Source organism: Herpailurus yagouaroundi, unplaced genomic scaffold, assembly GCF_014898765.1.
Source record: "Herpailurus yagouaroundi ecotype Mexico unplaced genomic scaffold, PumYag 197, whole genome shotgun sequence".
Taxonomy (NCBI): Eukaryota; Metazoa; Chordata; class Mammalia; order Carnivora; family Felidae; genus Herpailurus; species Herpailurus yagouaroundi.
In genome coordinates this window covers 21,399,925-21,421,030 of record NW_024412428.1, presented here as the reverse complement: position 1 = coordinate 21,421,030, position 21,106 = coordinate 21,399,925, and the positions used below count along the sequence as shown (strand labels likewise).

At 41.1% G+C, this 21,106-nt stretch overlaps 1 protein-coding gene across 2 annotated transcripts in view; it reads left to right on the top strand.

The window, feature by feature from the left end:
• Positions 1-21,106, top strand: part of SETDB2 (SET domain bifurcated histone lysine methyltransferase 2) — a 90,154-nt gene that overhangs the window by 58,098 nt on the left and 10,950 nt on the right. The window contains exons 1-4 of one of the 2 annotated variants that reach the window (XM_040448382.1): positions 1,320-1,718; positions 9,827-9,948; positions 14,779-14,886; positions 20,536-20,669. In XM_040448382.1, the coding sequence (XP_040304316.1) occupies positions 1,658-1,718; positions 9,827-9,948; positions 14,779-14,886; positions 20,536-20,669 (425 nt within the window). In that variant the 5' untranslated portion in view covers positions 1,320-1,657. Of the gene's footprint in view, positions 1-1,319; positions 1,719-9,826; positions 9,949-14,778; positions 14,887-20,535; positions 20,670-21,106 lie in introns of those variants that run through there. The other variant, XM_040448383.1, reaches the window with a different exon arrangement.

The window sequence follows — 21,106 nt, the reverse complement described above, 5'->3', positions numbered from 1 at the left end:
ACCGACTGCGCCACCCAGGCGCCCCTCATTTTTTTTTTTTTAATTAAGTAATCTTTACACCCAGTGTGTGACTCAAACTTGCGACCAATAGTCACATGCTCTTCCAACTGAGCCAGCCAGGCTCCCCAAAATATATTTTCAGCTGTCTTCTTGCTGTAACTTTCTGAGAGATTTCCTCAGTCTGAATCTTCCAATATAGATGTATTGTGCTTTATTTTTCTGGTCTCGTTTTGTTGTTGTTGTTGTTGTTTTTAATGTTTCATTTATTTTTGAGACAGAGAGCAAGCACATGAGTAGGGAGGGGTAGGGAGGGAGAGGGAGACATAGAATCTGAAACAGGCTGCAGGCTCCAAGCTTTTAGCACAGAGGCAGACACAGGGCTCGAACTCACAAACCGTGAGATCATGACCTGAGCCGAAGTCGGTTGCTTAACAGACTGAGCCACCCAGGCTCCCCTTCTGGTCTCATTTTTAATTTCTAGAGCTCTCTTCTCTGAATTTTTCTTTAATAGCATCCTATTTTTGGTTCATGGTTGCAGTATCAAATCTTCTTGAAAGTGTCATGTATATAGGTTTAAGTGTGTGCACACACATTCATATCTATATTCTTCCTGCATATTTTGTGACCTCAAAGGTTTATTTGTTTTCACTGTATATTTCCTTTGGTCTTTGTCTTTCATGTTATAGACTTTCCTCAGTTGGTGATCTTGGCAGTCTACTCATACTTAAGAGTGGAACACTAAAAAGGCTGAGATTATAAACTGGGGGAAAGGGCTCTTCAAGTGCCACACCATGAGGTAGCTGAGCTACCAAGTCTCTAATGGTCTGTTATGGACTGTTTTTGGCCTGTCAAGGAATACTTGTCTCTCCTCTTGATTTAAGGGCAAAAACTTGGCTGCCAGAGTCTGCTCTTATCTCCCCTTTGAGCCCCATTCTTCTGTAACCCGTTTCTGTATTTGTCATGACTGTCCCAAGTTATCTTTTTAAATATTGTTTTTCTGCTGTCCCCAATTTTGCCTTTCTTCTCTTTAAAACCTCAAAATGCAAGACCTGCAGAAGTTTTCCTTTAATTCCTCAGCAAACCACCGACTATGACATGCTTCTTTTCCAGAATTTTTTTTATCTGTAATTTATATGCATTTGTGTTCTCTATATGTATATTTGTCACATGCACTGAAAACCTCGTCTTGTATGGTGCTGTGTACCCCATGGGTGCTAAATAAAGACTTGCAACTTGCAACTGGAATTAGTTTGTTAATTCCGCCTACGTTTATGACATAACTATTTAGGCCAGACTTGGTGTTACACAATTTTTAAAGAAACAGAAGAGCAGTCACTTCTCCAGCTGATCTCGGGTTTTGGTCATCTTTCCTCCCAATCTGAAGAGGAAAAGTCAGGGCAGGGTGGGGAACGCCTGCAAGTTTAAAAACAAAACAAAGCAAGTTCAGATTCAGACCAGATCTGGATAAGATGCGAGCTCCTATTTGAATGAGAACTACGTCTGCAAACTCTACGCGTCTCTTGCTTAGAACTTCCCCCTATGCAGGGGAAATGGATCATCACAGCTTTTTACGAAAACGAAACTCTGCAACTGCCTGTGAACTTCCGGAAGTGCAGGCAAGGAGCACAGCCGTTGGACAGCCACGGAGGGTGCAGCCATGGAGCAAGCGTTGTCTTCCTCGGCCAAGAACGCGCCGGACCAGCTCCCCCACCCCACTGGTGAGTAATGTGCGCGCGCGAACACGCGGGGATGGAGTTGTGGATAGTAGGGGGGTGATGCAGTGTCCCACAATCACAGGGCGGAGCCCAGGGTCTGCTCACTGTTGCGGCCGCTTGGGGGCCCCCCGGATCCACATCCTAGCCCCTCAGGCAGTGCTGGCAGACTTGCCGAACTTGCCGGGCTTGTCTACGTTCACCTCCAACAGACCTTAGGTCAGTTCCGCAGGGACTCTGAGCCCAGACCTCAGCCCCAGAGCTTCACTTAGGAGAGTTGTGTCCCGCTTTCTTCTCCCACTAGTGATGGACAGCCCAATGCTACTGTCCTACTCTACTGGGAATGGAGGCATCAGAGGAAACCGACATAAATTCTGGTGGGCTTACTCTCCACGCAAAGCTCCACCCACCTGTAAAACAGTGTTGTCAGAGAAGTGGAGAAGTAGGCAGGAGTGGACCCCTTCCTGAAGAGAAGTGGCTAGCTGGGTCTCAGGAAGCGGTTGGGAAGGTTCTTGCAGAGAATGTGACTCTTTGGAACCATCTCCTCCTTTTCATTCAGTAGTTCAGATCTTCAGCAACCCTCTCTGTGAATAAGGCAATAGTCTGAGTCTGCGCCTTCCCTTCACTTAAACAGATGTAGAGCTCCTACCACCTGTCAGGCTCAGGGCTGGATTTGGGGAATACAGAGATGAGTTAAACTGACCCCAGCTTAGAGAATCGAATAGGCAACTTGAAGATGACCTGGTAAGTAAGCACCACAGAGGCCCAAATGAGGGGTTCCTAACTCAACTTGGTGTTCGGGGAAAGCTTTATGGAGGTGAGGATGCCCTTAGTTTTAAATGGCAAGAGGGGGGGCGCCTGGGTGGCGCAGCTGGTTAAGCGTCCGGCTTCAGCCAGGTCACGATCTCGAGGTCCGTGAGTTCGAGCCCCGCGTCAGGCTCTGGGCTGATGGCTCAGAGCCTGGAGCCTGTTACCGATTCTATGTCTCCCTCTCTCTGCCCCTCCCCTGTTCATGCTCTGTCTCTCTCTGTCCCAAAAATAAATAAACGTTGGAAAAAAAAATTTTTTTTTAATAAAAAAAAATAAAATAAAATAAAATAAATGGCAAGAGGCAACCAGAGGTAGAAAGTTTGAAAGGGTGTTCCATACAAAGGTGATGACAGGAAGAGGCACCAGCCTCAAAATGTCACATGGCAACCCTAAACCAAGTGGTTGAATATTTTCTTATGGAATTTCCTATGGAATGTTACTAGAGATGAGATTCCATCCTGACATTTTCCCCAAACTCCAGACTTGTATAACCAACTTCATCAATGCTTAGAATGATTTCAAACTGAATATCCCAAAGAGAATTTTTGTTTCCCTGCGTATATCCACGTATTCCAAACCTGTTCAACCACCAGCATTCCATTCATCCAGTTTCTCAGGCCAAAACTGTTAGCACTGCCCTCAATGCCTTTCTTTCTTCCTCACCTCCCATGTAATGCATTAGACCAGTCAGTTCTGTTTTCAGAATAGATCTTGGGCCTGACCGATTCACACCTTCGCTACCATCCAAGCCCAATCCACCATCACCCCCTGCCTGGACTATTGATCTGGCCCCTACTCCAACTTCTCATATAGACAAGACTGCACAACAGCCAAAATGATCTTTAAGAAATCAAAGCGAATGTGATTCTCCTACACAGAGCCCTTCAACAGTCTCTCATTACCTTCCAAACAATCTCTTACCGTGGCCTACAGTGTAACCCATGTCCTGATCTGATCCCATACCTGCTCATCTTGATGACTTTGCTACCCCTTACTGCCTTGTGGGTCCTCCAAGCCCCCAGATCTGTCCCTGCCTCAGGGTCTTTCTGTTTGCATCACATTTCTCACTTCCCCACCATATTCAAATCTCAAGTGTGTCCCTCCATAGCTTTGCCTGCCCATGCTATTTAAGAGAACACCCCACCTCCCTCATGACTCTCTACTTCCTTTCCCTGCTCTGTTTTTTTTCATAACACTTATCACTAGCAGGAAAAAAAATACTTGTCTGTCTCTACTACTAGAATAAAGTTCCATGAGAGTTGAAACTCTCATCTCATTGTCTGTTTTATTTGTAGTGCCTAATAGGTTCTTATTAAGAATTTGTTGAAGGAATGAGTGGGCTTGTATGTACCACTGAGCTTGGCTTCTATTCTGTTGCTGATGGGGAATGTCTTTCTCAGGAGGGAAACCAGCCCAGTTTGAACTAAAGTCTTCTGTTCTGAATTCTGTATATCTGAGAGTTGGGCAGATAGGTTCTCTGGGACTGTCAGCTGTGCGTAGGGAAATGGAGTCACATAATACAAATGTGCCTGCCGAGGGTCATCCCTGTGTATGATTGTGAGATAGATATCTTAAAGAAGTCCACTGAACATCCTACACCTTGACTGTCTGCCACCCCTTTCCCACAACATGCCCATTCTTATTCCAGTTTATACTTTTTTTTTTTTTTTTTTTTTTTTTTGAGAAAGAGAGAGGGCACAAGCAAGCAAGGGGCAGAGAGTGAGGGAGAAAGAGAATCCCATGAGGGGCAGAGGGAGAGAGAGAGAGAATCCCACACCAGCTCTGTACTGTCAGTGTGGGGCCTGAAGCGGGGCTCAAGCTAACCTGATGTGGGGCTCGAACTCACAAACCATGAGATCGTGACCTAAGCCAAAGTTGGATGCTTAACTGACTGAGCCCCCCAGGCATCCCCCTGTTTATACACTCTAAAGCTGTCCCCAGTAATGCTTTCTGGCTCTCCCAAATACATTTATGTTTCCAAGTCCATTACCAAGCCTCTAGGTAATGTCCACTCCTCTTCTGTTTTGGTCTGTATCCATTACAGGTGTGCAGTCATGGGACTCAGTGATAAAGTTGACTTCTCCCACATATCTTGTGTATAATGGAGGAACTTAAAAAGCTGCAATAATAGATAAGTTGATCAAAGAAGAAAAGAGGAATAAGTTTCCAAGCCAGCACCATACATTGGTTGCCAGTCCAGGACATAAATCATAACAAAAGGGCATTGTAAATGGAATTGTAAGATTAGGGACTCTCATTCCATCATCCACTCATTTAGTGGTGAAACGTGTTTCTTGGCTATCCAGTCTGGCTACCCCAGATTCTGTCCTCTGGTTGGATTTCCCTTGTCCAATGGGCTTTAAGACCATATCTGGGAAAAGGAACATTTGGAAGACACCCCTGACATCCCTGCAGAGGCTGTGGCATTAGTAATCCCTTTCCAGATGGAGATGGGCCTAGAGACAGAGATTCATTCTGTTGGTTTCAGTTAGTCAGAGTTCATATGTTCCTGGCTTGTCATTTTTTCTGCAGCTTCATTCTGCAGAACCTTTCTTGACTACCAGTTTAATTTTTGGGGAATTGTTGTCAGATCAGTCTCTGTGAGTCCTTAGGCCTGCTAGACACAATAGAAGGACCATGGGGAGCCCTGCCGATCCTCATTGTTCTTAGTGTCAGCTGCTGATGGAGACCAATGGACTTTTCCCTAAAATGCCCCTGCTCCCATAATACACCTATCCCTCACTGTCTGAACCTATACAGTTCCTGAATTCAGAAGGTGAGGACTATCAGTTATCCAAATGTATTTATTTGGTCCATGAGTTTTGGATAATGCATAGCAAGCATTCAGATAGTGAGAGATGCCTGTCTATGTAAGAGCCTCTAGTGTGATTTCCCCTCAACTCCAGAGTTACATGCATCCTCCAGTCTGGAAGAATGAACAAGTTAGAAAAGCCAAGATCTTATAAGAAACTATGAGGAGGATGTGTTTTACCAAGAAAAGGCCATTAGGGGGAGCCTGTGTGTCCCACTTTGGGGGTTGTAGTGACAAAACTCCAGGTCAGAAGGCAATGGTGTAGCTACCACCACCATATTCCCAGGTGCCAAAATCCTAGAAGCCTGCAGACTTGGGAATGCAACTCAGATGGACAGTCCCCAGAGGAAACACAGGGGGCCATGCTTAGGTATCCAAAGCCTGACAGCTCAGCCCTGCACAGTGCACCTGTCCAAAAGTCCAGCTTTGCACAAGGAAAGGGTAATGCTGTGTGAAAATGCCTAGCTCTTATACAACAAGGAGCATTGCATGCCTATCAAATGTTATCATACTATTTTATTAGGGATTTTTATTCCAGATTTTGTCACTAATAATTTGATGCTTTTTTTTTTTTTAGCCTGTGCTTTATAAATTTAATATCCAGTTTGTGTGTTCTTTTAAAAAGAATATAGTATTTAACAAAGTATATTTGGGACCTGAGGTGAATAAAATATTGGGGTTTTTTCCCTCATTTTCCATCTAGGATGGTATATTATGTTGTCAAATATTAAAATGTATTCTAAAACATTGAAAATTATAAAGTGTGGTATTGGCAGAGAAAGTGACAGATCAATGGAACAAAATAGAAGTATGTGAACAAACCCAAACATATGTAATCATTAAATGTAGGAAAAGGAGATTTAAATCACTGGCTAACCACTATGAAAATAAGTTAGCGCCCCATCTCATACTTTATAATACAATAAATTTCACATTAATATTTTAATATAAAAATAAAATTTTAGAAGAAAATAGAGCTATGGAGGTGTTTTCTAAGTCATATCTCCTTTTTATCAAATAAAACGTTTAAACATTCTGTATGTCCATTTTATAAACAAAAAAGACCACACATATGACTAACAAGAATGCATAACAGGCTCATAAATCAGTAAGAAAATAGTGAATAACCCAACAGAAAATGGCCTGAGGACATCAGTGCCAGAGAAGAAATGCACATATTGCCTTATGATATGCTAAATTCATAATTATAGATTATATTCTTCTCTCTATGCTTTGTATCCTTTCTTTAGACATAGTCATCTACTCTTTTATCCTAGTTGTATCTTTATAGTATGGTTTTCGATGGGATAGCCAGATACCCTTGTATTTTCTTTTCAAGGTTTCCTTCACCATCCATGCCCTTTTATTCTTCCAAATAAACTTTCTTTCCCCCAAGTTCTTTAACCTTCTTGGAATTTAAGTTGAAATGACATTAAACCTACAACTTGAGAAAGAATTGACAGGATTATAATGTCCCGTCTTCCTACTCTGGAGCACAGTATTTCTCTCCATGTATTGAGATCAAGCTTAAAACTTTTTCCCCCCATAATGTGAATTATTTTAGACCAAGAAAAGCATACACACTGTCTCTCCATTTGGCAACTTTGTAATACCCTTCCCCCCCCCCATGTTGTGTTTTTGTTTTTGTATTGAAATTCAGTTGATTAAAACAATGCTTTCATCATGTCATTCCCCTGCTTAAAAATCCTTCCTGGCAATCTTCTACATCTGTTTCTCAAATTCTTTTCCAGCTTCCTCTGCACAGACTCCCTCCCCCTTCAGGATCCTGGTTTTCTGGCCCCTGGTCAAACCTCTTGACCTTTTCCCACATCGCTACATAGTCTCCAGTATCCCTCCCACAGCCTCCCCCCTTTCTGTCTGTCTCCAGGTTGTACCAGCTCAAGGCCCATGTCCTTGACAACACCCCATCCCACAGGGGAGCACTGTACTCCCCTCGATCCATAGCATGTATTGTATTTTCCACTCAGCAATCATATTCCTTTGTGGCACTTATCCTGTTATTTTATTTTCCTTATTAGCATTTGATCTTATTTTGTTAGCTTCTTTCAAGCAACAGTTCTGTCTCCTGTTTCTTTGTGTCCTCTGCTGTGCAGTTCTCCACAGTAGCCACTCACTACACATGGCTATGAGCACTTAAAATGTGGCTTATTTAGTTAAGACACACTCAGCACAAAGTACACCAACCTTCAAAACTCAGTACTAAAGAATGAATTAATTATGTCAATTAAAGTTTGAAAGGATAATATTTTGCATACATTTAGTTGAATAGAGCCTGTTATTAATTAACCCATTATTTAATGGGTAAAATTAATTTCACCCATTTCTTGATGCTTTTTTTTACAATGCTCCTAGAAATTTTTTAGCCGTAGGTCACATTTGCGGCTCACATTATGTTTCTGTTAGCACCCATCTAGAGTGCCCAGCAAAATGACTCTCCTACCAAAGGTGCTCCCAAATTGGTAGTGGTTTGAAATGAATGAAAATGAGGTTTTCTCTCAGTCATTTGAGGTTTTTCTCTCAGTCTCAACCCCTTTTTCTTGATTGGTGGGGAGCAGAGGGACTACATATTTTTATCCTCAGTAGTTAGGACCCAAATCCAGGAAACAGAAATTAAAGAAGAAACTCATCTGAGGGGCACCTGGGTGGCTCAGTCAGTTAAGCTTCTGACTCTTGAGTTCAGCTCAGGTTGTCATCTCATGGTTCATGGGATTGAGCCCTGCGTTGGGCTCCACATTGACAACGTTGAACCTGCTTGGGATTCTATCTCTCTCTCTGTCTGCCCCTTCCCCACTCACTTTCTGTGTTCGCTCTCTCTCTTTCTCTCTCTCTCTCAAAATAAATAAATAAACATGGGGGGGGGGGGAAGATTGTGAGATAAATGCTGCTCCAAAGCACAGTCTTCTAAGGCACCTGGGTGGCTTAGTCAGTTGAGCATCTGACTCTAGATTTGGCTCAGGTCATGATCTCATAGTTGTGAGATAGAGCTCTGCATTGGGTGTGGAGCCTGCTTGAGATTCTCTCTCATTCTGCCTCCCGCTTGCACTCTCTCAATCTAAAATAAAAATAAATAGATAAATAACCTTTTTTAAAAAAAGTGCTGTCCTATGATTTTGTGAAATGCAAGATCTAATTTCAGAGATTTTGTTTTGTTTTGAATAACAAAAACAACTTTTAGGAACAACTTATAGGAACCCCTTAAGTGGTTAACCTCATCTAAATTTATTTTGTTTTTAATTTTTTTAACATTTATTTATTATTGAGAGACAGAGACAGAGCATGAGCAGGGGAGGGGCAGAGGGAGAAGACACACAATCTGAAGCAAGCTCCAGGCTCTGAGCTGTCAGCACAGAGCCTGACGCAGGGCTTGAACTCACAAACCACAAGATCATGACCTGAGCTGAAGTTGGAGGCTTAACCGACTGAACCACCCAGGCGCCTCAACCTCATCTAAATTTAAAACTGTCATCATTAAATGGTAAAGTAAGTCCTTGTTTCAAAACTAAAAGTTGAAGCTTAAAAACACAAATGTGTTCTAATACAGAAAACCAAATCAAAAAGAGGATGAGCATTGGAAAGGGCAAAAAAAAATTTGTTAAATGGATGCTTGTGGCCAAATGAATAGCAAACAAATGGGAAGGTTACCTCTCACTGACATGCCAGTGGGGTTTTGAGAACAGATGGCTTCTTTCTCTCTCTCTGTTTATTCTTCCCTTTTCTTCCTAGCTCTCCTTCTCTTAGTTCCTCTCCTTTCTTCCATTCCTTTCTTTAAAAAAAAAAAAAATCAATTTTCTACCTTTATGTAGCTTTCTCTCCTAATTTATTATAATGCTAGATTTAAGTGCATTTAAATTATAGCACATTGCTCATTTACATCTTTAATTCACTCAAAATTTATTTTTGAGTATAGTCTGACACAGGATCTAAAATTTTTTTTTGCAGGCAGTTGAGCAGAGCACTGTTTCTTGAATATATCATTGTGTTCTTGTTGATTTGTAATGATAATAGTAATAATTATTGAGAGCTTAGTATTGGCAAGGTAGTGTTTTGAGAGCTTTGTATTTAAATTCCTAGTTGTGTTTCTTTCCTTTTTTTTTTTTTTTAAGTTTGTTTGTTTATTTAAGTAATCTCTGCACCCGACCTGAGTTTCAAACTAACAACCCTGGGATCAAGAGTTGCATGGTCTTCTGACTGAGCCATCCAGGCACCCTCTGGTTGTTTCTTGAACAAAGTTTTCCACGTGTTTAGACATTTTAAATGAACATTAACTATTGTCCCTCCATTCATTAAGCCATTAAAAAAAATACAAAATAACTTGCTTTTCCACTTGGGTCCCGATTTTTTTTCTCTCTCTAGTAGTTGAGGACCTCTCATAAAAACAAGTGCCCTGTCTTCTACTTTTAAGACTGGTGGAGGAGTTATGGAGACCAAGAAATTCTACCTTTCCATTTCTCATCAAGGATGTTACTTATAGGTGTCTTTCAGGTTGCAGAAAAGATGGAAAAAAGGACATGTGCACTCTGCCCCAAAGACTCCGAGTATAGTGTCCTATACATTGCAAAAAAAGAGACTATAGCTGCTCATGAAAATTGTTTGGTAAGTTACTTGAAAACACATGAGTCCTTTTAGGGAAGGACGTACCAATATAGATAATGTACTTTGGAGACAAAGAATGATGAGTTGGCCATGGTTTGGGCTTTTAAGTGGGGATTTGGGGAGCAAATTTCCTAACTTTTTAAACTGTTTCAGATCTTACCACCTTATGATTACATTTTAGCTGTATTTGTAACTGATCGAACACAATTATGATAAGCTTCTTTGAAGATATTTTAATGAGATATTTCAAATATAATAGATACCCATAGACATTTCACCCAGATTTGAAAAATCATACTGTATTTGCTTTAGCTTGGATTTTTTTTTTCAACATTTATTTATTTTTGGGACAGAGAGAGACAGAGCATGAACAGGGGAGGGGCAGAGAGAGAGGGAGACACAGAATCGGAAACAGGCTCCAGGCTCTGAGCCATCAGCCCAGAGCCCGACGCGGGGCTCGAACTCACGGACCAAGAGATCGTGACCTGGCTGAAGTCGGACGCTTAACCGACTGCGCCACCCAGGCGCCCCATTTTTTTTTTAAGAAATAAAACATAGTTAAGGACTCTCTAATTCTCTCTCTTCCCCTCCCACCATCCCTCTTGAGATATAATTGCCATCACAGATTTGGTTTTCATCATGTATATTTAAGTGCTTATAACAAGATATGATGAGGTTTTACATGTTCTTGGACTTTGTAGAATTTCAGCCAGCTTCTGTGAACTATTGAGATTTATCCATGTGAGAAATTTCACTCTTAAGTCTTTAATTTTAAATGTTAGAGAATTCTTTTGTGACTGCCACTATTAAACTATTCTCATGTGAATGAGCATTTAGGTTTTTCCCCTTTTTTTCATATAACTAACCAGCTGTCATCAACATCCTTGTATAATAAGTCCCCTAAATCACGGGAGAATTTCTCTGGTGTAGGGCACAGAGCAAAAACCAGAAATGGTGGACACAGAGGGTGCACTTTGCACCTCACTACATGCACCAAATTGCTTTCCAAAAGGATGACACCAAATTCATTTCTCGTCTTCCTTGCCATACATGATATTATGAAATTTTAATTTTTTCCCTCTCTGATGGGTGTGAAATGGTCTCTTGTTTTCATCTGCAGTTTCTAGATTTGGCTATGCTTATGCACAGATCTTTTTGTCACTTCTGTGACTTGTGTTCCTGGACCACATTTTGTCTTTGGGATATTGATTTTGTTTAAGTATATTTTTATATGTATATAAATAGATGCTAATGCATTATTATATATGTTAGCTTTTAATTTATGGTGTTTCCTTTCAGAGCCTTATAATGTATCCTTGTTAAATATATCATTGTTTTCCTTTATAATTTGTAGGAGTTCTTCACTAAGAAATTCTTTTCTTTACTAAGATTCCCCCCGCCCAATTTTAAATTTTGTCTTTTTTCATTTAGTTTCTTAATCCAACTGGAATTTATTTGGATGTAAAGTAGGGATCTCCTCTTTTGTCATATGATTAACCCCTTTTCCCAGCATTATTTGACTAATCTGTTCTTTTGTCATTGATTTTAGTGATAATAATGATAACTCTTATCATTCAGTGTTCACCAGGTGTAAGGTAATATTCTGGAAGCTTAACCTGTATTAAACTATTAATCCTTACAACAACCCCAAGAGGTAGGTATCATTATTATGCCCAAACTAAAGATGAGACATCTGAGGCACAGAGAGTTTAAGTCACTTGCCCAAGGTCATGCAGCTGTAAGTGACTGAGCCAGGATTCTTACCTGGGCTGTCTACTTCTAGAACCCCCACTTTTATCTAGTGTGCTAACGATATAATACATGTGCACATATCTGTTTCTGGCTCTTTAGTCTGTTCCATTGGTCACTTTGCCTATCCCTCAGCTGGTACAACATTGTCTTAATTCCTATAATTTTATGATAAGCCATGGCTCTTTTTTAGTGCTTTGAATTTTGGGGTCAGTTTATGAGTTTCACACAAATTCCTTTTGGAATTTTAACTGGAATTCCATTGAATTTGGGAAAAATTATATGAGTGTTTCTATCCATCAACAGAGTATCTCCAACTATTCAGGTCATTTTTTATGAATTTCAGAAATATTCAAACATTTTTTTTTTTTTTATGTAGAGGTCTAGAACTTTGGATTAATCTTTTTCCTGGCTTTGGTTTTGTTGTTGTTTGTTTTTTGTTTCATTACCTTTTCCTAACGCTTTTTTTTGTTAAATTGAAGTATAAAAAAAATTGTAGTTGACACACAGTGTTACGTGTTTCAGGTGTAAACATACTGAGTAATTCTGCTACTCTACATTATGTTGTGCTCACCACAACTGTAGCTACCGTCTGTTACAATACCATTAGCTACATATATTCCCTAATCTGTGCCTTTCATCCCTGGGATTTACTCATTCCATGACTGGAAGACTAGACCTCCCATTCCTCGTCACCCATTTTGCCTGTGCCCTCTCCACCTTCCTCTCTGGCAGCCACCAGTTTATTCTCTCTTTATGGGTCTTTTTCTGATTTTTTGTTTGTTCATTTGTTATTTAGTTTCCACATATCATTGAAATCATATAGTACTTGTCTGTCTCTGTCTGATATTTCACTTAGCATAATGCTCTCCAGGTCCATCCATGTTGTTGAAAATGGCAAAATCTCATTCTTTTTTATGGCTAAGTAATATTCCATTACACACACACACACACACACACACACACACACACGCACACACACACAAACACACCACCTTCTTTATACATTCATCTGCTTATGGTTGCTTCCATGTATTGGCTCTTATAAATAATGCTGCAGTAAACATGGGGTGAGTATATCTTTTTGAATCAGTGTTTTCATTGTCTTTGGATAAATACCCAGTAGTTGTATTACTGGATCATATGGTATTTCTGTTTTCAGTTGTTTCAGGAACCTTCATACTGTTTTCCATAGTAGCTCTGCAATTTAGATTCCCCACAGTGCATGTGCATTCCTTTGTTCCTACATTCTTGCCATCACTTGTTATTTCTTGTCTTTTTGATACTAGCCATTCTGATAGGTATGAAGTGATATCTCATTGTGGTTTTGATTTATTTTTCCCTGATTCATCATCAGATTATTTGTTTTTTTGGTGTTGAGTTATATGAATTCTTTATCTGTTTGGGATATTAATCCTTTATCAGATATGTCATTTGTAAATATCTTCTCCCATTCAGTAGGTTGCCTTTTCATTTTGTTGACAGCTTCCTGTGCTGTGCGAAAGCATTTTATTTTGGAGTAGTCCCAATAGTTTATTTTTGCTTTTGTTTCCCTTGCCTAAGAAGACATATCTAGAAAGAAGACATATCATGTTACTATGGCTGATGTCTAAGAGATTACTCCCTATGTTTTCTTCTAGAAGTTTTATCGTTTCAAGTCTCACATTTAGGTCTTTAATCCATTTTGAGTTCATTTTTGCATATGGTATAAGAAAGTGGTCCAGCTTTATCCTTCTCCATGTAGCTGCCACGTTTTCCCAACACCATTTATTGAAGAGACTGTCTTTTCCCCATTGTATATTCTTATCTCCTTTGTTGAAGATTAGTTGGCCATATAATCATGGGTTTATTTCTGTGGTCTCCTGGTTTATTTCTGTTCCATTGATCTGTATGTCTGTTTTTGTGCTGGTACCATACTGTCTGATTATTATATGTGTCTTTAAGTCTGAGATTGTGCTACCTCCTTCTTTCTCAAGACTGCTTTGGCTATTGGGATCTTTTGTGGTTCCATACAAATGTTAGTATTATTTGTTGTAGTTCTGTGAAGAATGCTATTGGTATTTTGATAGGAATGGCATCGAATCTATAGATTGCTTTGTGATTGCATTGTGTAATGTTGATCTTCAAGTGAGAGGTAGGTTAGATTCTTTTGGTTTCAGGTAACACACAGAAACTTGAGCCAACCTAAACATAAAAGTTGCCTTTCAAATTTTTTTTAAAAGTTTAAATCCAAGTTAGTTAACATATAATGTAATAATGATTTCAGGAATAGAATTTAGTGATTCAACATTTATATATAACACCCAGTGCTCATCACAAGTGTCCTCCTTAATGCCCATCACCCCTACCCAACACCCCTCCAGCAATCCTCAGTTTGTTCTCTGTACTCAAGAGTCTTTTATGTTTGTCTCCTCTCTGTTTTTATCTTATTTTTGCTTCCCTTCCCCTATATTTATCTGTTTTGTTTCTTAAATTCCACATATAAGTGAAATCATATGATATTTGTCTTTTTCTGACTTACTTTGCGGCATAATATACACGCTAGTTCCATCCATGTTGTTGCAAATGTCAAGATATCATTCTTTTTTGATTGCCCAGTAATATTCCATATAAAAGTGACTCTTTAATCAGACTTCAGGGGCATTTCATGGCTCTTGAAGGCAGACACACAAGCATGTCTAAGAAACAGTAGCTAGAAAGCCATCAGGAACCCATGATGTCCTCTCTAGCCCTCATTTTTGTTTTCCTCTTTGCAGACTGGCTTACTCTCTATCATGTGGCTTAGAGTCTATTCCACTCTCTCAGGGTAGGGAATCCAGTTGGCCCAGCTTCAGGTCAGGGCCCTAACCAGGTCCATTTAAACATTGGGGTCAGGGTTATGCAGTATAAAACATGCCTGGGGATCCTTCCAAAGAAAAGCAGGGTGGCTTGTGATCTGCTTATACACCCCAAAAGATGGTCACTGTTATACCCCCAATCCATCTTCCACCCCCAGTGAGTACTTTCGATACCATTTTATGACTTGTGGCTCTCAACGGTACTTTCAGCATATTCTGAATTTTTTCTTTTCCCAATCTGCAGCTGTATTCTTCAGCACTTGTGGAATGTGAGGATCATGATCCAAGTAATGATGACAGAAGTTTTGATGTGGAGTCAGTAAAGAAAGAAATCCATAGAGGAAGGAGGTTGGTAAGTACAAATGACTTCATTACTCAGACAAAACGAACAGATATTAAAGGGGATGTTTCCAAAAGAAAGTCTACTTGATTGGTAAACCAGGGATAGAGATACATCTTGTAGAGCTGAAAGATGTAGGGTCTTTAGAGTGGGAGAGAGCCAAAGCATAAGAGACTCCTAAAAACTGAGAACAAACTGAGGGTTGATAGGGGGTGGGAGGGAGGATAGGGTAGGTGATGGGTATTGAAGAGGGGATCTTTTGGGATGAGCACTGGGTGTTGTATGGAAACCAATTTGACAATAAATTTCGTATATTAAAAAAAAAGATGTAGGGTCTGTATTAGAAACTTAGACTTTACTGAACATTTAATATTTTAAAATAAACTACAACATGCTTCATCAGCAAAGTATATAGGAGTTAGAATGCTTTGGGCTGTAAGTAGAAGGAACCCAACTGAAACTGGCTTTTAAAGAAGGATGCTTATTTTCTCACTTAGCCAGAGGGAATGCTGGCTTCAAAGTTGGTTTATTTAGTGGCTTAATGGTGTCGTCAAGACCCCATCATCCTTTCTGTCATCGTGTCCACATCAGTTGGTCCTCTTGTGGTCATAGGGTAGGCCATAGGCAACAACCAAAGGGTCAGGCTTTCTTGTTCCCATCTGGTGAAAGAAAAAGTTCATCCCCAAGTATGGAGTAAGACCCTTCTGAAAATTTAATTAAGCCACACCCATCCTCCTGCACCAGTTGCTGGAGGTGACCATAACTAGGATCTATCCCCTTGGATCTGAGGTCAGCTCCCCCTGGGAAGGTAGAGTGAGGAGTAGTTACCCTCCTGGTTCTGTTACAGCAGACTTCCTCTATGGAAAGCCCTTCACGGCTTAGCAAGCAGTACAGCAGGTGTGAGCACCTAATGCCCACCACTACAGTAAGGTTTGTGATCTGGAACAAACATTTATGTAGTCCTTGCAAGGCTGACACATATATGAAGGCAGTTTCTGCACAGCCTGATGTGCTTTGAGAAGGATCAGCACAGGTCACTCAAGCAAGCAAGAACCTTAGCACAGGTGAGCACCAGGAAGCCTTCCTGGCTGGGGAGGAGTGAGGGTAAGGAAGATGGGGAAGGAGGATGGCATGTTTATAAAACTATAAGTACATGACTGTGTGTGGCATCCTCTCTCCTGACTTTATGGGATTCTGTAAGATACACCAGAATGCAGGAAACCATCCCTTGTCATAGATAATGAGTCGACCCTGGCTTCTCACTTTGACAACTAAAGCTGCAATAAACATCTTTGTACACATATCCTGTGTACTTGTTTGAGCATTGCTGTAGAGCACATTCCTAGAATTGAAATGGCTGAGTCAAAGAGAATTCTCTCTGATAATCTTGAAACGTGCTAACAAACCGTCCCCCAGAAAGGCTGTACCATTTTATGCTTCTGTGGATGAAACAGCACTTTTCCCAGCCCTTGACAAAATGAGCATCACGAATCTGCTTAATTTTTGCACCTGACAGGAAGTGGTACCTTGCGTTTCCCCTCACTGGTGAGGTTGAACTTTAGTTCTCCTCAGGCACCTCCCACCCGCCCCACCCCCACCCAGGCCCAGCAGTTCTTCCCAGTCCCACAGTCCAGCACTGCCAGCACTCTCCTGCGAACACTCTGGACTCCCTCTCCTCACCACCCTCACACACCATTTCCTTACCCACCATCAAAACCCCCACCCCTGGTGAAATGCATCTGTCTGTTGTCTGCTTGTGCTGAAGAGACTGGCACTTGAGCACTTGAACAACCGGACAAAAACCTACAAATGTGTTGACTGATCTTAGATTCACGGCCACAAATCTCAAAAGGAATCTCAACACTTCACCCTCCACCCTCTACATTTATTGTTTCATTTCCTCTCTTTTTAGAACCTCTCCCCACCCCAACTGCCCATCCCAAAGTTGATGACTATACCTCATTTTTCTTTTTGATAGACCTTTTTGCTTTTAGAGCAGTTTTAGGTTCACAGAACACTTGAGGGAAAAGTACAAAGACTTCCCATAAACCTCCCACTGCTCCACACACACACACACACACAGCCTCCTTTTTATCAACATCCCCCACCAAAGTGGTGCATTGTTACAACCGATGAACCTACATTAGCACATCATCAAAACACCCAAAGTCCATAGTTTACATTAGAGTTCATCTTGGTGGTGTACATATTTTTGTCTGATTTTTACCTAGCAATGGAAGCCATTAGCTAGGAACTCCTGTCCAAACCACTGCCCATCCACCTCTGTCCCCAGACTCTGGGACCTCCCTCTTGTCAAAGCCAACCCTCCACTTAGACTTTGGAGTCATCACCTGCCCCTCCGTAAGGACTAGCTCTTGCATTTCCCTTTACCCCATTCACATCAGTATCCCGGCTTGTACTAGCTTATTTCCTTCAGCATATGTATGTCTGATCAACTGATCATGTCATCTTAAACCCTCCTTTGTACACAAAAATATCTGGCCAATTACAATGTCACTTTTCTGTCCTTAGCTGACCTTTGAGCAGTATTCATTACACAGTTGCCCATGCCCCTGCACCTTGAAGCCCTTTCTTCCTTTGACTTCCTGCACATGCCGTGCTGCTACTTCTCTTACCTTTCTGGCTGCTGCTGCCCAGGCACCATGGCTGTTTTGCCCTCTCTGCTCAACCTCTAAAGTGTGCAGTCCCCGAGGGTTTCCCGGGCTCCTTCCTCCATCTGAACGTCTTTCCTGTGTGACCTCCTCCAGTCCCCATGGCTTCGGAACCGTACTTATGCCAGGGCCTCTGTGCCTCTAGCCCTGACCACCAACCTGACATACCTATGTGAATGTTTAATAGCATCTCATATTAAACCGGCCAAAGGACACAATTCCAGCCCCTCCAAACATACACTGCATCCACACCCTTTGGGTCCTCAGCTCAGTGAACAGCCCACCATTCATCCATCATCATCTTCTCATCAACCTCCCAGCCCATTGTGGAGCCCGTCAGTGCCACCTACAGACCCTGCATCCTCCCCTTCTTTCTGTCACTAACCTACCACAGTGAAGTCCCAGATCTCCCTAAACATCACTGATGCTTTTTCTGCACTGTCTCCTGTGCATCCCTGCCCCAGCCCATCCTCCACACAAGCCACAACAGTGTCTTTAAAATACTGATCACTTCATGTTCCCATTGCATGAAGACAAAACCCCAACTCCTTACTCTGGTTTGCATCCCATACATGACCCAACCCCTTGCTCACCCCTTGGATCTTTGACTCTCAAATCTCTGCTCCAGCAACATTAGCCCATCCCTGTTGTCCTTCTGGTGAGCTTGCCAGTGGGTGGGAAGCACATTCTTGCACCAGAACATAAGGCTTTCTGCCTACAATAGCCTTCTCCTTGCTTTTTTGCCTGCTAGGACCTCTTACTATTATTCAAATCTGAACTTCTATATCACCTCCTCAGAGAGGCCTTTGCTGACCTCCAACCTGAATTAGGGACCCAGCAACTGTGTCGCTTCACCTTATTTTAATTTATACAAAGCATGTATCACTGTTTTTAGGTTTGCTTTATGTGATCATGGTCTCTCTCCACTAGAATGTTAACTTTACAAGGGCAGATATCTTATCCACTACTGTTTCCCTCTACCTTAGAACAGTGCTGGCCACGTCCCATTTACTCAGCAGTCGTTATGTGAATGAAATTTAATTAACCATTTGTATTTCTTCTGTGATTTGCCCATTCCCATTTTTCTGTGGGTTTATCAGAGTCTTAGCCCTTTTTAAAAAATGTTTATTTTTGAGTGAGAGACAGTGCAAATGTGGGACATGCAGAGAGAGAGGGAGTCCAAGGATCTGAAGCCCGCTCCGTGCTGACAGCAGACAGACCGAGGTGGGGCTCAAACCCATGAACCATGAGATCATGATCTGAGCTGAAGTCAGACGCGTAACCACCTAAGCCATCCAGGTGCCCCCAGAGTCTCAACTCTTTATCAAATAAGCAGCAAAACATTTTTTTTCTTTTTTTTATTGGTATAGTTGACATACAATATTGGTTTTAGGTGTAGAACATAGTGATTTGACATTTATATACATTATGAAATGATCATAAGAAGCCTAATTACCATTGATCACCATATTCCAGTATTATTGACTATATTCTCTATGTTCTACATTATATCCCCTGATTTTTTTTAGTAACTGGAAGTTTGTACCTCTTAATCTCCTTCACCTATTCACTCACCAGTTTTTTCTTTGTATTTATTAGTCTGTTTCTGTTTTCATACATTTTCTTTCATTTTTTTTCTAATGGTAGCTGTCACCATACAAATAGAAGTTTAAATTTTTTATGTAGTCTGACCTGTCAGTCTTTTTCTCTGTAGCTTCTGAGTTTCCTTCCTTGCTGAGCCTTCTTGACCTTAATACCATACATTTTTTATTAATTTAAAATTTTTTTCTTATAGTTAGAGCCTTAATCCATGTGTAATTTATTTGGTAATATATTGTGAGGTAAGGACGTAACTTTGTTTTTTTTCTACATATAATGCCAGCTAGCCCTCCAAATTAAATGATCATCCTTTTGTGCTCTGATTTGGAATCCCACCTTTAGCATAATCTAACTTCTTACCCATATTTGAATTTTGTTCGTATGGTTGCTTGTGCTGACTTTGGGATGTGTGAGCTATCTCCTGTTTTGCAAGGTGGTTTCATTGTGCTTCCCTTTCATTCAGAACAGAGCGTGATAAGCTTTGGGCATGCCTTGGACTCCCCTAAACCAGTTAGACGTCCTTGGCCACAGACTGTCCTCCTAGCCATCTCTGCATCACCTTCATATATAAAATTCAAGATCAGTTGGCTAATATATAAAAGCAAGAGATCAAATAAATTGAACTTAGAAAAAAATTTACCACTCAGGGCTTTGTTTTGTTTTTTAATTTAAAATTTTCAGCCCTACTACATAGACTCCAGAGATGTTTCACTTACTTTATGTCACATTGTCCTCAGTAGAAACTCTGTAAGACAGGCAGTGTTATGCCCAGGGAAGGACCTGGGTCTAAGAGAGGGGAGACCGGTGGCTTACACAGTCCTTGGGGGCACTGCCAGGAGCCACCGTCGTCATAGGCCCCAGTGTCCTTAACAGGACCCCTTGCCCAGAACAGGACAAATTTCTTTTTAGCAATCTCTCTTAAGTCCTTGGGGGCACCTGGGTGGCTCAGTCAGTTAAGCATTCGACTCTTGATTTCAGGTCAGGTCATGATCTCACAGTTCATGAATTGGAGCCACGCATCAGGCTCTATACTGGTAGAGCCTACATGGGATTCTCTGTCTCCCCTCTTGCTGCCCCTCCCCCGCTCACTCTGTCTCTCCAAAATAAATGAGTAAACTTAAAAAAAATTTTTTTTGGGGGGGGGGGGAATAAAAAGGGTTTTCTGCTTTTAGTCAAATTATCACAGGCCAGTACAAACCAAACACTTTACCTAGCAGAGGTTTTGCTGAAATTTCAAAATGAGCAGCCAGCTGTAAATACCTAACATTTGTGGATGAGGACATTAGGGCTGCTGACTTTAAGATTAAGATTTAATGACACCTTTAACTTTAAATTTTAAAAAAGATTATGAAAAACAGGTGCTTACTCAGTAAAATCTGTTCTTTTATAGACGTGCGCATTCTGTAACAAAAGAGGAGCCACCGTGGGATGTGATATAAAAGCCTGTCTCAAGAGTTACCACTTTTTCTGTGCCAAGAATGCCCACGCAGTTCTACAAACCGATAGATCTCGAGGAATTTATAAGTATTTAATCAATTTTAAAACTACATTTGGGGGAATGGAATAAGGAGTGGTTAGATTAAGACAAACAGATTTTCAAAGATAATGTCATGCAAATGGTTTCCAAGTAAGAACATGGTTTGGGGGATGCTCAGTTGGGAACCTGAACTCACGATACCTTCCCTAAATCTAATAGAAGGAAAATAAGCAGGGTCGGTTTTGATTTTATTCTTCCTACATCCTTTCCTTCCTGGTAAAAAGTGCTGGTTGCCATAGTGGCATGAGTGACCTAATGGGTGGCCACAGGACGTTGACTATTGCCCTCTTCTCCTAACAGGAGCCTTACTTGTTGGCCACAAGTCCATGGTTTATCCATCTTGTCTGCTGAATGCTTTTTTCCCACCACTCTCACCGCCATCTTACATATAAACAGCTTTTAAAAATGATAAACTATGCAGCAA